This window comes from Peromyscus maniculatus, chromosome 8 (assembly GCF_049852395.1).
Source record: "Peromyscus maniculatus bairdii isolate BWxNUB_F1_BW_parent chromosome 8, HU_Pman_BW_mat_3.1, whole genome shotgun sequence".
Lineage (NCBI taxonomy): Eukaryota > Metazoa > Chordata > Mammalia > Rodentia > Cricetidae > Peromyscus > Peromyscus maniculatus.
In genome coordinates, this window is record NC_134859.1 from 45,180,644 (window position 1) to 45,194,176 (window position 13,533).

Below are 13,533 nucleotides of genomic sequence, written 5' to 3' on the forward strand. Positions count from 1 at the left end.
ATCCTGGTTCTGCTGTGACATCATCACACAGAAGACTCATACACAGATGCTGCAGTGATCACCTGCTTTGAAAGCCAAGCCCAAAAGACCCAATGGCCGCCACCTGCGGCTGTAGTCAGAGCCTCCCAGCTGGTCTGGGGCACAGAGACAGAAGACGGTACTGAAGATGACAGAAAGACCACCGTCAACTGTTCATCCCAAGGCACTGAAAGAACCAGAGAGCAACTCTGACAACCAGAAAAGCATCTTTAATATCTTGAAGCCATAGGACACAGCTGAAACCCCTAAATGTGATCCTGGAGGTTGCAGTTAACAGCTCAGCTGCCAGCCTTGCAGGATCTCGTGTATGAAACATAGGGCATTGAGCTGGAAGTAGGACCCTGAGTAAAAGGACTTGTGGGAGGTCTCGAACCAGCCCAAGTCCTGATCTGAGGAACAATAGGTGAGTGGCCTGGTGCTCCAGGGATGTGTTCCTGTTCTCAAGCCAGACTTCTAGATGTTGGCCATGTACCTTATAATTCAAGACAGAGCCCTATTTCAGTCCTTCAAAGGAATAAGGGAAATTGGGATAATTTAAGGGAATTGGGATAAAATAAGGGAAATTTTAATTGCTAAAAATTTTATCTATGTATTACTGATGTCCTTTGTCTCCCAAAGTAGACATCTGACCATAATACATGAGCTGGGAATCATCTAGGGGACAGGGACTAGTTTTGGATCCTGGGCTGTCTAGCTGTGTGGGTTGCAGGCTGGTGACTCCTTCAATCTGTCCCTGTCCCTTTATCTGCAGAACAGGCCTAATAACTGGTGTCTGGGGATTTCCATGGGAACTAAAGTGGGGTAAAACCACAAGGAGCTGCGACTGCTGTGCCTCTTTCTCAGAACACTAGCTACCCAAGTCTTTGTGGGTCAGGTCCCACTAAGGAGGAGCTCCCATGAGCAGATTCCCTCCGTTTACCAATGTTGGGCCAGGAATTGCCAAATGACCAACTTTAGGGCAAAGAGCAGCAGCTCATGTGGCAGAGGCTAGTGTGGCACCATGACCTCTCCTAGGAATCCCTGTAAAGCTCCTGCCCAGGCAGGAAGCAGGGATGAAGATGGCAGAGTTATCCAGACCTGGGCTGGGATCCTGATGCTAAGTACCACTACTGTGCTGGGAGACCTCAGTCAGGCCATGGCAGCCTTCAGAGCCTAGACTCCCCTCAAGTGGGGCTGTCCCACTATGCAGGTAGTACTGAGGACCAAGAAATAGGCTGGATACCAGGAAGGACTGCCTCCGACACAATCTATCTCCCCATATTCCTTCATTCTGGGGCTCCCTGACCTCACTGTGCCTTAGTCTTTTATTAGTTACCAACAGGATCATGCAACGTGTTCAAAAGTCAGAAAAGTGAAGGGGGATGTAGGTCCCAAGACCAGCCTTGGCCCAGGTACTACTAGTGGCAGGTTCAGAGTAGGAAAGGCACATGAGTTACTGCCTGTGTAGACTGGGCAAGGAAGAGAAACCCCAGGGTGAGATCTGACTGCAGCACAGATCTACTGAAGGAACACGAAACCTAGAGTGACCAGTGCCTAACCATGTGGCTCCTGGAGTGAGCTGGGACATGGAGCAGGTGTTGGGGGTGGGGTGGGAAGGCAGATGGGGTAGCACCAGAGTGGCCCAGTTGGGCAGTATTGGCCAAGAGGAAGAGGCAGAGATATGGTTATTGCTACACGGCAAGGCTGGGAAGCCTCTGGGCACGGGCAGTGGAACTTTAAAGTTGCCAAGGCAGTGAGAATGCCCAGGCCACCCTGCAGGGACTTGAAACAAGCCCACTGAGGAAGCCCAGCCACTCTCCTTGGGTCCACATGACTCAGGACCCTCATTCAAGTACTGTGTTGTAGACACACTGCCACCACAGCTGGCAGAATACTGTCAGCAATGTCTTCCGAGAGGCTCAGGGTTTGTCTGGACCCTGAAAAGAGTCCCTGGCAGACAGAGAAGGGCAGGGGAGGTATGCTGGGTTCTCCTGGAATTCTAGGAGGGTGGAAAAGGAGCAACAAGAACAGGGTAAGAGCCAGGGGTGCAGGAGGTAGGGAGATGCTGAGGGTGGGGACCACAAGGATCCATGCCCATGACTGCAGCGGTGAGTGAGGCTCGAGGGTTCTGAGCTTAAGGATTCCCAGCCAGGATGCACGGCCTCCTGGTACAGATGTCAGCACTCCTGCAGAGTAGGAAGGTGTCTGTGCACACATGTCTGGAGTGGCCTCAGCAGCCGTGGGGAGATAACCAGAAGCCAGGAGCACAAGAGAAGATATAAAATGGATTCTGTGTGCCACCCTCCCACCCTTCTCCAAGGTGACCCACAGGAAAGGCCTGGCAGAGCAGCTGGAAGGCCAGAGAGGGCCAGGGTGGGTACTGCACTGCTCAGCAGACCCACTGTCCTCGGAACCGGCTCCAGCAGATGGACCCACGGGAAGGCAGACCCTCAGACAGGGACCCACGCGAGAAGCCAAAGAGTGTGGGTAACCAAAGAGAGGAAGGCGTTCACTGTCACGTGCCCTGCCTCTGTGCTCGTGTGTTGGTGTGCATGCCCATGGATGGGCCTGGGCCAGAGCTCTCCACACACCAGGATCGGCTGCCCTCTGCTGCCAGTCCACTGCCTGCCTGTGCCAGGGCACAAGTCTGAGAAAGAGAAAGGGTTAGCACTGGCAGCGGCTAAGGCTTGGCACCCCCACCTTGGGAAGCTGGCACATAGGGTTCCTGTTGTTCTCCTTGGCTCCAGGGACACCCTCCTCATTTGCAGAAAGGACACAGCTCCAGGTGGTGGTGCCAGGGCTCGACCTCACCCTCTTGCTGATCTGAGCAGGGACCCAGGAGCCAGGTTCCACGGGATGTGGATGTGCAGCTGGTGAGAGGCGGGCCTCGGCCACTCGGCCTGCCCTCCATCCCGCTCTGGATAGCCACACATCCTCAGCCAGCAGCTGGTCCCCAGAATCCTGGATGAGGGCTGCAGATGAGTGTCCTTGCAAAAATAACTCTGAGCCTGTCCCCATAGGAACAGGTTCCTGAGAGCACATGAGCTGGCCGAGGCCCACGTGGAAGGCCTACAGGGTGCACTCCTGCACACAGTGGCCAGGGTCATGGCTGTAGGCGTTCCAGGTACTGTGGCAGGGGGTTCTCCTTGACGTACTTCTGGATGTACCAGCAGGTGAGGTGAGCCTTCAGGTCTTCCTCCACCACGAAGTCCAGGGCAGCCTGGTTAGCAGAGAACAGTTGTTAAGAGTTGCAGCTTACTTGGGGACTGTGGCCCATTGTGGTCTAAGACTGGTAGCCATCAGCTTTCTGTTATTTCCCCAGGTTCCCCAAGTGGCTATTCTCCCATTTTGCCTCAGTCAGTGTCTTGAGTTCCCTCCCTGGTAACTGGGTTAACTCACAGACCAGCTTGTGGCCAAGTCCTGTGTGTAAGGGCACGAGGTCCAGGAAGCCCCACAGGGAGGGACTGGAAAGCCAGCAGAGGGCTCCACTAGAAGCACAGGGGTGGGGCCTGCACCCAGAAGTCATCTTTGTTTCACCTCAGGCAGCCTGGGATTTTCAAGTGCCTGGGAGAGGCAGGTGGAGGTGGAAGACCTGGGCATGAGCCCATTGACTTGTACACTCATTCGCTTTGTATCATCAGGGATTACTAAACAAGTCCTGGTCCCAAGATGGAGTCAGGCTGTGGGGACGCTATGCTCAAAATAGTGGACCTGCCACGGAAGGCCTAGTAGCATGATAAGCAATGTTCAAAGCTCTCCCATTGCCAACTACAAACTCTTGACCAGATGGGCCTGTGAAGCTGTGGTCTAGACACAAACTAGAGTTAGCCACTAGTCAATCTTCCCTGCAAGGGGAGTGTGACAGCTGTGTCCTGGTCTGCTATCCATCCTACCTTGGCCAGGTGCTTGGCAATGCCACGCCCACGGTAAGCATCCGGGACCTCTGTGTGCTGCAGGTCTACGATCCGCTTGCCCACATACTCATAGAGCAGGACAGCCCGGTCATGACATCCTGGAGCAGGAGATACAAACAACTGAGGTGTGGACTTCAGCGGCCCTCAGAACGTGGTTATTCCTGGCAATCCCAGGTGTGAAGGACAGGGTAAAGTACAGTATCTGGAGCCAGACTACCAGTGAGGTACAGGAGCTGAATTTTGAATAACCCCTGTACCTCAGTTTCCATATCCCCAGAGTAGGGCATGATGGCATTCCTTAGAGGACTGTGTGTAGGGTTCAATTGGGCATTCTCTGCAACAGGCTTAATGTGGTGCCAACAACACACAGCCACCCACAGCCCTTGCTACTGTCATTCCAGAGACCCCAACCCTGTGTCTCAGTTAACCCCCCTCCCTAAGGTCCAGCACAGGCACAACAGAGCCCAACAAACCCAACGAAGATTCTGCCCTCAGTGTACTCAAGCCTCCCCAAGTTCCAGGAGGGAGACTAGGATTCACTAGCTCATTTCCAGAGCTAACCTCCTGAGATTCAAGTTACGCAGTCGCACAGGGGCTGAAGGTAGAGTGTAGCCCAGTGACCCACCCTCCAAGCTTCGCTCGGGTCTCACTGTAGCCCAAGCTGGCCTAGAACCCAGAGTGTTGCGATTACGGACACGTATCACCTCAGTCGTCCTCAATGCTTTGTTTCAGGAAACTATGCCCTCTTCTTCCCACCTCCAGACTAGGATGCCCTTCTCAGCAGGTCCACAAGTGCCAAGGCCTTCCCCTGTGCTGAAACCTCCCTCCTTACACTGATCTGTTCTGGGGCTGTGCCCATTCCCCGACCAAGGCCCAGCTATGGCCACCACAGCCACCCCCTGTAGCTGTAAGACATGGACCCGGGTCTGATTCTGTACGTGCTGGGGTCAATCAAGCTCACCAGAGACGCGAGTGCAGAGGGAAGCTATGGCAGGACTGACCTGGTTACCGCAGATCCGCCCATCTGTCCTGACCTTGCACTATGCTCTGGCTGGGTCTGCAGTGCTAGGGGGGAGGCAGGCAGAGAACAAAGCCGACACAGCACTCCTTCACATTTTAGTAGAGGAGACACAAATGACAGCCTTCCCAGGAGACGGGCACAGAGAGCAGAGAAGGGGTGGGGAGCAGGGGTGGGGACTGTCACCACAAAGAGGGTATCTGGCTCGCCTGGCGGCGGCGGCGGCAGCGGCGGCGGCGGCAGCCACCTTTAATCCCAGAATTCAGGAGGCAGAGCCAGGCAGGTCTCTGTGAGTTCGAGGCCAGTCTGGGCTACAGAGAGAGATCCAGGACAGGCTCCAAAGCCACACAGAGAAACCCTGTCTTGAAAAATTAAAAAAAATAAAAAAAAAATCTGGCTCTTGCGCAAAAGACCTGAAGGAGTGAGGGACATAGGACCCTTTGGTGTGAGAAGTCCAGGTGGTGAGCGAGCAGAAGCAAAGTCCTCATGATGCTCAGAATGACATGGAAGCCAGAGTGGCTGGCCTGAGTGCTTAAGGGACAGGCAGTGTAGGGAAGCAGGTGATGGAGATCCTAGAGCCACCAACAGACCAGCTTATGCTCCCAGCAGTCTTGGGGGGCAGGGACTGAGCTCTTGCAAACCTGCTAGTGTCTTCAGTCTCTTCCTGCTCGCAATCCCATGGAGCCTACTTAGCCTGTGAGCAACCCTGGGATAGCACAGTGATTCTCTCTCTGCCTAGGCCTTTGGTGTCTGGTGGTCAGGACAGTCACCACCCTGTCCTCATAATCCCCAGGGTAGACACCCAGGAAATAGCTGTCAAAAACCTGCTTCTTCCTACCAGAAGCATTCTGAGACCGGAGGCTGACTAGTGGCACATGGCAGCCCCAAGGCCTAGCCCCTGTGCCTTTAGCAGGGTCCCCAGAGAACAGCCATGTAAGTCCCCAGCAGGTGTCTGCTTAAGGCTGGCTTTCAGATATGCCAGCAGGCTCCAGCCACACCCTAACTACAGCCCCTCCCTACAACAGCCACTAAGTGTCTGGTTAGCTGCTTGCTGATCTTCCCCTTGCCACATCGACACCCATGGCTTCCCACCTTCTTCTTCTTCTAGGTATTCTCTCACTAGGGGCTTCTCCGTCTGCCCACCATCATGGGACAGAACGCTATAACAACACACTCCTGCAGTGGATGAGTGGCCCGACTCCCTGGATTAGTGGTGACACAGACTGGGTCTAGGCTGGGCTCTGAGTGCCCCAGACCTCAGACAAGCATGTTGGGGACAGTCCTAGGCACCCGGGAACTGCAGGAACCAGCTGGGCTCAGTTCTAGGCCTGTCTTCCTACTTGCAAAGTAGGGGGTAGAGAGATTCTGGGGGGGATCTGAGTGAGCCTTCTTGCAACAAGTAGCTGTCCCAGAGGCTGGGAAGCTGGCTCAGCTAACTAAGAGGGCTTTCTGCTCTTACAGAGGACTCTCAGTTCCTAGCACCCATGTCTGGCAGCTCACACCTGCCTGTAACTCCAGCTGCAGGATCTGACGCCCTCTTTTGATCTCTATAGGCACTGGAATACATGTCACGTGTACACACACACACACACACACACACACACAACTAAAAACAATCTTTAAAGCACACACACAGACCTGAGTGGCTGACCCTGGCTGAGGTAAGAAGGAGAAGGCAAGGAAGAGGCTGGAGGCTGGGGCCTTAGCTAACCTCCTCCAACCTTTAGATGACAACCCTCAGGAGACAACCTGGGGTTCCATCCTGGACCAGCTGTCCACCAGTCTCGTGCCTTGGTCTCTCACCGATTAAACAGCGGCCACACAGCCAGCCAGCATTTCAGAACTTCAATCTAGGGTCGCATATACAAACCTGAGTTCTAGTCTCCTCTCACACGTCCTATCATCAGGCTCTCTCCGTGTTTCCTGTCATATCTGCTCAGGACTTGGACATTTCTTCCCACCCCTGCTCACACTGCTTGGACAGGTGTAGTGGCCAGCTCTGTGCTCCCACTACCATGCCCCATAGTATGCTCCCGGTCCATGTCAGCTGTCCTCTTTTCAGGGCCTTTTCAGGAACCCACAGTACTCAGGGTCCGAGTCATACGAGTTAACATTTCCAGTCCTATACTAGCCGTCCTGTGAGCTCTTAGACTGACGGTACCTGCCAGGCTGCTCTATCCCCGCACTGCTCCCGGCTGCTCTGAGCACACAATGGGCACCACAGGGCCTTTGCGCTCTCAGCTGCTGCTTTCACATGCTGCCCTCTCCAGTGCGTCTTGCCCCTTTCAGGTCTTTCCTAAAAGACACCTGCTTGGAACCTGATGCTGAAGGACAGCCCTGGCCCGGCGTCACTTCTCTCAGACGCCTTTGTTTTATAAGATATTGTGTCATTTCCTCGAGACCCATCTCCCCCTCTAGACTGTCAGCCCCACAAATCCTGGGCATCTTAAGAGTGCCGGTAAACAGCAGGTACTCAGTAAACACTAGGGGAATGAATCCTACTTGGCCCGGGCTCCGCAGCAGGAGCAGGGGTGGGGCTGCCCGCCTCTAGCCACCCTGTCTCCCTAGGGCACCACTTGTGGTTAGCGACAGGGCAGCAGGGTCCAGAAGGGTTAAGTTTAAAACTACAGTCTGCTCACAGCCAGCAGACTGTCCTCTTGACCAGACCCATTTTGGAGAGAAAGGAAGAAGCAGCCTGAGGGGTCCCTGCTTTTCTTTTTGTGTATCTAATGGGCCTCCGGAGTCATCTGGAGAATCACAGCCCCCCTGGAACTCAGGAAAGAGGTTCTGGGGAAAAAAAAAAACCTCAGATAAAAAAACCTCAAGCTGAAAAAAACCTCAAGTGACCAGGGCCAAGTCTCACCACCAGCATGACGACAGGACTTGTTTCTCTAGGAAAAAGGCATGGCCATAGGGGCAGCTGGGCCCAGATCTGAATATGACTCTGGTCTTGTTAAGACTGGGCAAGTCACTTCCTGAACTCCAGCCTCAGTTTACTCATGTGTAATGTGGGGCGGTATGACACAACGCAGGAAGTAACAGCTGCCTCCACTGTAGTCAGGTGGCACAGATGGGAGACCAGGCCTCTGCTGCTTGTGACCAAGTGCAAGTGCCGTCACAGAAGGCTGGCTCCGTCAGTCAGGGCAGGCCGCTCAGTACCTTCGCTGCTGTACAACTTAATGGCCGACTTCACACACGGGCGTCCCTTCAAACCCGGCGCAGTGGCCTCTAAGTTAGGTCACGGACGTGCCCAGATGGGAGGGGTGGGCTGCAAAGAACTCAAGGTCCCGTATTTCACCATCATTTCCAACCCCTAGTATCAATGGGAAGAGTGTTGGTCTGCTGGTACAAACGCTACAGAAGACGAGGCCTTGACCTAGCTGTCCGGTTTGAGAAGTAGCCATTTACCCATGTTTATCAGCGCTTGCTGTGCACCAAATGTGTCATTCTGAACCTTTAACTGCCACAGTATCTCATCCTCACTGCCCAGCCAAAACGGTGATCGCTACAGCCATCCCCACTGCAGATTCCAGGAGACCGAGGCACACATCGACTGGGTAAGTTGGCTAACGTCTCGGAGCCACCTACCCGCCTCCTCCTCCAGGCCACAAGTTCCCTGGGTTATGCCCCCGGCCTGCGCAGGCTCCTCCAGGGGACGGCAGGAAGCAACCGAACACCCGGGGGGTGGTGGCAGGCCACCAGCGACCTGCTCGCTGGGATCCAGGGTGGCAGCCCTCCGTCCGCGGTGCCGGAAGCCGGCAGCAGCGCTAGCAGGTGCGGGCTGCCCGGGCGGGCGCGCTCTGGCGGTGCCTGTCGGGGTTCGGGAACCCTCCCGCCCCGGGATCCGTCCGCCCGCAGGTCCCGCCCCGTCCCGCCCGCTCACGCGCGGGCGCGCGCGCGCGCAAACAAAGGCAGCGCGGTACCGTTGAGGCGCACGGAGAACTGGCGGCGTTGGCGGTCGTGTTCCACGCGGATGGGGCCGCCCTGCTCCAGCGCGCTCGGCGGGGCCGCATGCGCCATCGCGCGCGCCGAGACTGGGGACCGCGGGCCGCAGCGAACTGACTCTCGGGCGGCGCGGGCCGGAGAAGGGGGCGGGGCCGGAAATCAGCTGTGAGTCACGTGCGCCGCGCGCACGGTCTGTTTGGATACATTCCTGGCGTCTCTTAAAGGGGCCGCGCGGCGCGTTTCTCTCGCGGCACCAACAATAATGTGCTGGCCTTTCAAGGGTGCCGATTGTCCTCGCGTTTACCCCAGATGCGTCTCTAGGACCCACACGGACCCATCTGAAAAACACATAACGACCTGTGGGGCAGTTCTGATCTTCTCCAAGACAGCTGTCGGATATTAGGTACCGGCTTCACCGGCAAGGCTGAGGCACAGATACCTCAGACCCCGGTTTTACTGGGGCTGGGCATTGAAAGGCACACCTAATCTCAGCTGGAGCCCAGCGGGAACTGGCGTTAGCAGCCCGTCCACCCGGGGCAGTTGAAGCTGCTATTGAGAGATTACCCCAGGCGTGTTTGGGACTGGGTGAAAAGCCGCCTCTCCCAAAGAAAGGCAGAAATTCGAAGTCCCCGAGGAGCTAGCTACCCAGGAACCAGTGTCTCCCTAGAAGCCATGGTATTTTGGAACTACTGCTCAGCAAATAGTATTTGGAAAGCCTGCCATGGATGTTCACAGAATCACATTCTGTTAATTAAGGTGAAAATCTGATGAGTTCACATCTATGAGACCACCACACAGATGGGTGGACCTTAGTGGTAGAGTGCTTGAAGGTTGTGAGTTCAAAGCGGTACCAAGTGTGTGTGGGCAGTGGCGGGGAGACAAGGAAGCACTTAGTAGCCAAATGGAGATCTTCGTGGGTCCCCTGCCAATTGATGCCTTCCTTTTGATGTATGCTCCCTGACTTTTAGCACTATTGACTAAACAGCTTTTCCCAAGAACATCCTATTAAATGGAACTAAACAATATTGACCTTTTAGTATCTAGTTTCTTTTCTTTTTCTTTTTTATTTTTTGGTGGTGGGGTAGGGGCGGTGTTGGAGACAGGGTTTCTCTGTGTAGCTTTGGAGACTATCCTGGACCTCGCTCTGTAGACCAGGCTGGCCTCGAACTCACCGAGATCCCCCTGGTTCTGCCTCCTAAGTGCTGGGTTAAAGGTGTGTGCCACCACTGCCTGGCTTTTTCTTTTGTTTTGAAACTGGATTTCTCTGAGTAGCTTTGGCTGTTCTGCCTGTCTCCGCCTCCTGAGTGCTGGGATTATTTCGTGTCTTTCTCAGCATCCACCTGTGATCAGCCACGTCGCTGCTGCTATCATGTTCATCACTGTGTCAGGTGTCCCACGGTGAGCATGTACCAGTTTATCCATCACATGTTAATGGGTGGCTGTGTTGTTTTGGTTTGGGGCTCCTATGAGTAACATGTTGTGGATGACCTCTGGCCAGCATTCCCCTGGGGTAGTTCCCAGGAATGTATTGCTGGGTTTTATGGCCGGTGTGTGTTTGGTTTTGTGAAAAACTGCAAGACCCTTTTCTAAATGTACAACTTTACATTGCCACTGATAACTTTGGAAGCTGCAGTGGACATTTTGTCATTAGTGGCAGTAATTGGCTCCTGACTCTCCCCAGGCTTCCAGGCCGTTTGCACATCTGTTTAATGAAAAATTTTGTCTGGTTTTGTGCCCACTACATTTTCATTTTGATTTCTTCCCATTCTTTTTATTGTTTGGTTAGAGGTCAGATATACTATTGAGAACGTCTTTTTCTGAGCAAATAATTTCCTTTTCTTAACAAATGTGAGTTGTATCACAGCATTCGTAAACAAAAGAGGGCTGACTTGGGTCATTATACGCAAAGTGGCCGAAAGGGATCCTGTGATGGGAGAGGGCTGTGAGCTTGGCTGAGTCAGGGCGTGGACGAGGAAGATAAGACAAGACCTGTGAGTCTTAGGTGACTTCACTCCCCAAGAATGTAAGTGGAGATGGCCAGAGTGTGTTCCTGGAGAGTGTCTGGACAGGCCACTCATCTGCACACCACTGTGCCTTTTGCGTGACTGCCCGAGCGCCACTTCCTGGAGCAGCCCTCCTCTGCATTTTGCCTACTGACAGGGTGTCTGACCTGCCAGTCTGGCCCAGGGGAGTCTGGCCTGATAAGGGATTAGCACATGACAAGCTCTCTTCTCTGAGACACTTTCTTCCCTCCCTGTGACTCTTTTCATGCTGAAGTCTGGAAGCCCTGCAGAAATCCCTTTTAGAAGCTCGGCATAGTGTTGGCCTGTACTCCTAGCACCTGGGAATTCAAGGCAGTTCTCAGCTACATCCTCAGCGTGAGCCCACCCAAACCAAAGAAGTAAAGTCCTTTCTGGAAAATAAAAGAATAACATGGAGCAATGGATGTTTGCTGGAGTCACTGAATGACTCAGTGCTGGAAGCTTCCCATGGCCGTGCCTGCTTGGGTTTCGTGGGGACCGGAGTAGGGGTGTGGATCTGATTTATTTGGGTGCTCTCTAATCTGCCAAGTATGTACTGAACATCTCCCGTGGAGCAGGCACCGTTGTGAGGGCACAAATGAGCACAGCAGAGGCCCCCATCCCTGCGGCACAGCTCTGCAGGAGTGCACTGAAATCAGAGAAGGAAGGAGCGGGTTGATGAGCATGCTCGCCAGCCAGCTGGTTCTGGGTCAGTGTGCTCCTGGAGGCAGTCTGTCTTCAGCTGAGACGGAGGCTTGTAAAGAAAGACTTGAAGGAAGTAATGTCATGAGTTAGGTGGTAGAGGGAGAGAGGAGAGCAGAGCAGCCCAGACAGCGAGACGAACTAAAGCAAAGGCCCTGGGTTAAAATAAAGAGCACTGGTCGGGCCGGGTGGGAGCAGAGCACACTGTTAATTCCAGCACTTGGGAGGCAGAGGCAGGCAGATCTCTGAGTTCAAAGCCAGCCTGGTCTACAGAGTGAGTTCCAGGACAGCCAAGGCTACATAGATAGAGAAACCTTGTCTTGGAAAACAAAACCAAAACAAAACAAAAGCACAGCACTGGTGGGAAGCTGCAGACTGCCTGCCATGGGGTCAGAAGAGCAAGGGCCTCCGACATGGAGCTGGGAAGGAGCCCGGGGTGGAGGAGGGCTTGGGCATGATTTTATTTGTTGTTTTGGATTTTTTTTCCAAACACATTTGTAGATAGAATAGTAAAATACAGTCCTATGTATCTGTCCGTCTTCCTTTAACAAAGTTTAAAGGAGTGTTTACATTCAGTAAGAACCCCTTCTTCTTTGAATAGGCATTGTACAAGCCACTGAGCCGCCACTACCAATCAGTCCAAAACAATATCCAGCCCAGACACTTCTTTGACCCCCCACCCACCTGGCCAGTGTTCGTCCCTGTCCTTTTGCCTTTGCTAGAGTGTCACACACCAGGAACCTTGCAGCTTGTGACCTTTGGCTTGTCCCCTGCCATTCTCATGCCCCTGCAATTGACTGGTACACTGAGCCACTCAGCATCCTGTCCCTTCCCAGCTGCATACGATCTGAGAGATGGTGTTAAGTACCTCTCTGCCAACTGCATGAGGGTGGCCCAGAAGTGAAACAGGGATTAGGGACTCCACACTGGTCCCAAGGACAGTGACAACCTAACTGTTGTCCACAGTCCCAAGCGCTACCGGCTTAGTGACAGGAAGCACAGTTCAGCCCCCACCCTAGGAGGTCTCCACGAGCTCCCTGAACATTATGGACACTGTGTGTCTGCTGTGCTACTGTAACCGACCGGGGAAGAAATGAAGATATCCTCTGTCTCTTCCATGTGGCTATCAGACTGGTCAATGGATCCCAAGGAATTTCCCCAGGAATCTCCTGCTGGGAGAAGGAAAGACACTAGCCACAAGGGAACCTGTCACACAGGCAACAAGTTGTCAGAGCATCTTACAGGATGAGACTGAAGTCCTGACATCGATGGGTCAGCGGTGAGCAGGACCACACCTTGACTGGCACTGCCCGGATGTACTCATTCTTGGCCTTCAATTGGTCTCAGTTCAGGATTCCAAAGACTTGGGGGTTTGCTGGAACTCTGTCTCTTTTCCCAATGTGACCACATTAGGGTTTTGTTTGTTTGTTTTTCAAGACAGGGTTTCTCTGTGTAACTGCCCTGGCTGTCCTGGAACTCTCTCTGTAGACCAGGCTGGCCTCGAACTCACAGAGATCTGTCTGCCTCTGCCTCCCAAGTGCTGGGATTAAAGGTGTGCACTATCACCGACAGGCCATGACCATGTTGATTAATATTTTTGTTCTTTTCTGATTTCTACTTTTAATTTGGCTTCTTTGGTTGACTTATTGAGTGGCCAGACCTGCCTAGGCACACAGGATGTGACCCCCAAGTTTGACAACAGTAAACAGAGGACATAACCCCAGGGAGATAGACAGACCTGACCTTGGAATCCGAACAAGCTGGAGACCCCTCCCTCCCCTTGTCTTGCACAAGTCACTTGGCTTGATGTGGGTACCTTCACCCACTCTTAGAAGGGAGTTGACATTCCACCAGGAGAGGTGCCCACTGGAGTTTAGTATCAGGTTTGGATGGACTCCTGGGTCTGTTTGTATCT

At 53.6% G+C, this 13,533-nt stretch overlaps 1 protein-coding gene and 1 long non-coding RNA gene across 2 annotated transcripts; one reads left to right on the forward strand and one right to left on the reverse strand.

The window, feature by feature from the left end:
* Positions 1–228: 228 nt before the first annotated feature.
* Natd1 (N-acetyltransferase domain containing 1) lies at positions 229–9,188 on the reverse strand. Its single transcript, XM_006973589.4, has 3 exons — positions 8,874–9,188; positions 3,912–4,030; positions 229–3,238 (listed from the first exon to the last, which is right to left on the reverse strand). Exons 1-3 carry the CDS (start codon positions 8,968–8,970, stop codon positions 3,122–3,124), a joined length of 333 nt encoding a protein of 110 aa, XP_006973651.1. The 5' UTR covers positions 8,971–9,188; the 3' UTR covers positions 229–3,121.
* LOC121831822 (uncharacterized) lies at positions 8,423–11,341 on the forward strand. The gene is made up of 2 exons (XR_006075415.2): positions 8,423–8,507; positions 11,173–11,341. It is a non-coding gene; the product is annotated as an uncharacterized LOC121831822 (long non-coding RNA).
* The last annotated feature ends 2,192 nt before the right edge of the window (positions 11,342–13,533 follow it).

Excerpts from the sequence above, each read along its gene's own strand:
- Natd1 (XM_006973589.4), bottom strand. The coding sequence starts at position 8,970 with ATGGCGCATGCGGCCCCGCCGAGCGCGCTGGAGCAGGGCGGCCCCATC. Across the intron at positions 4,031-8,873 it reads GTTCTCCGTGCGCCTCAACG|GATGTCATGACCGGGCTGTC; the intron begins GTACCGCGCTGC and ends CTCCTGCTCCAG. Across the intron at positions 3,239-3,911 it reads TTGCCAAGCACCTGGCCAAG|GCTGCCCTGGACTTCGTGGT; the intron begins GTAGGATGGATA and ends TCTGCTAACCAG.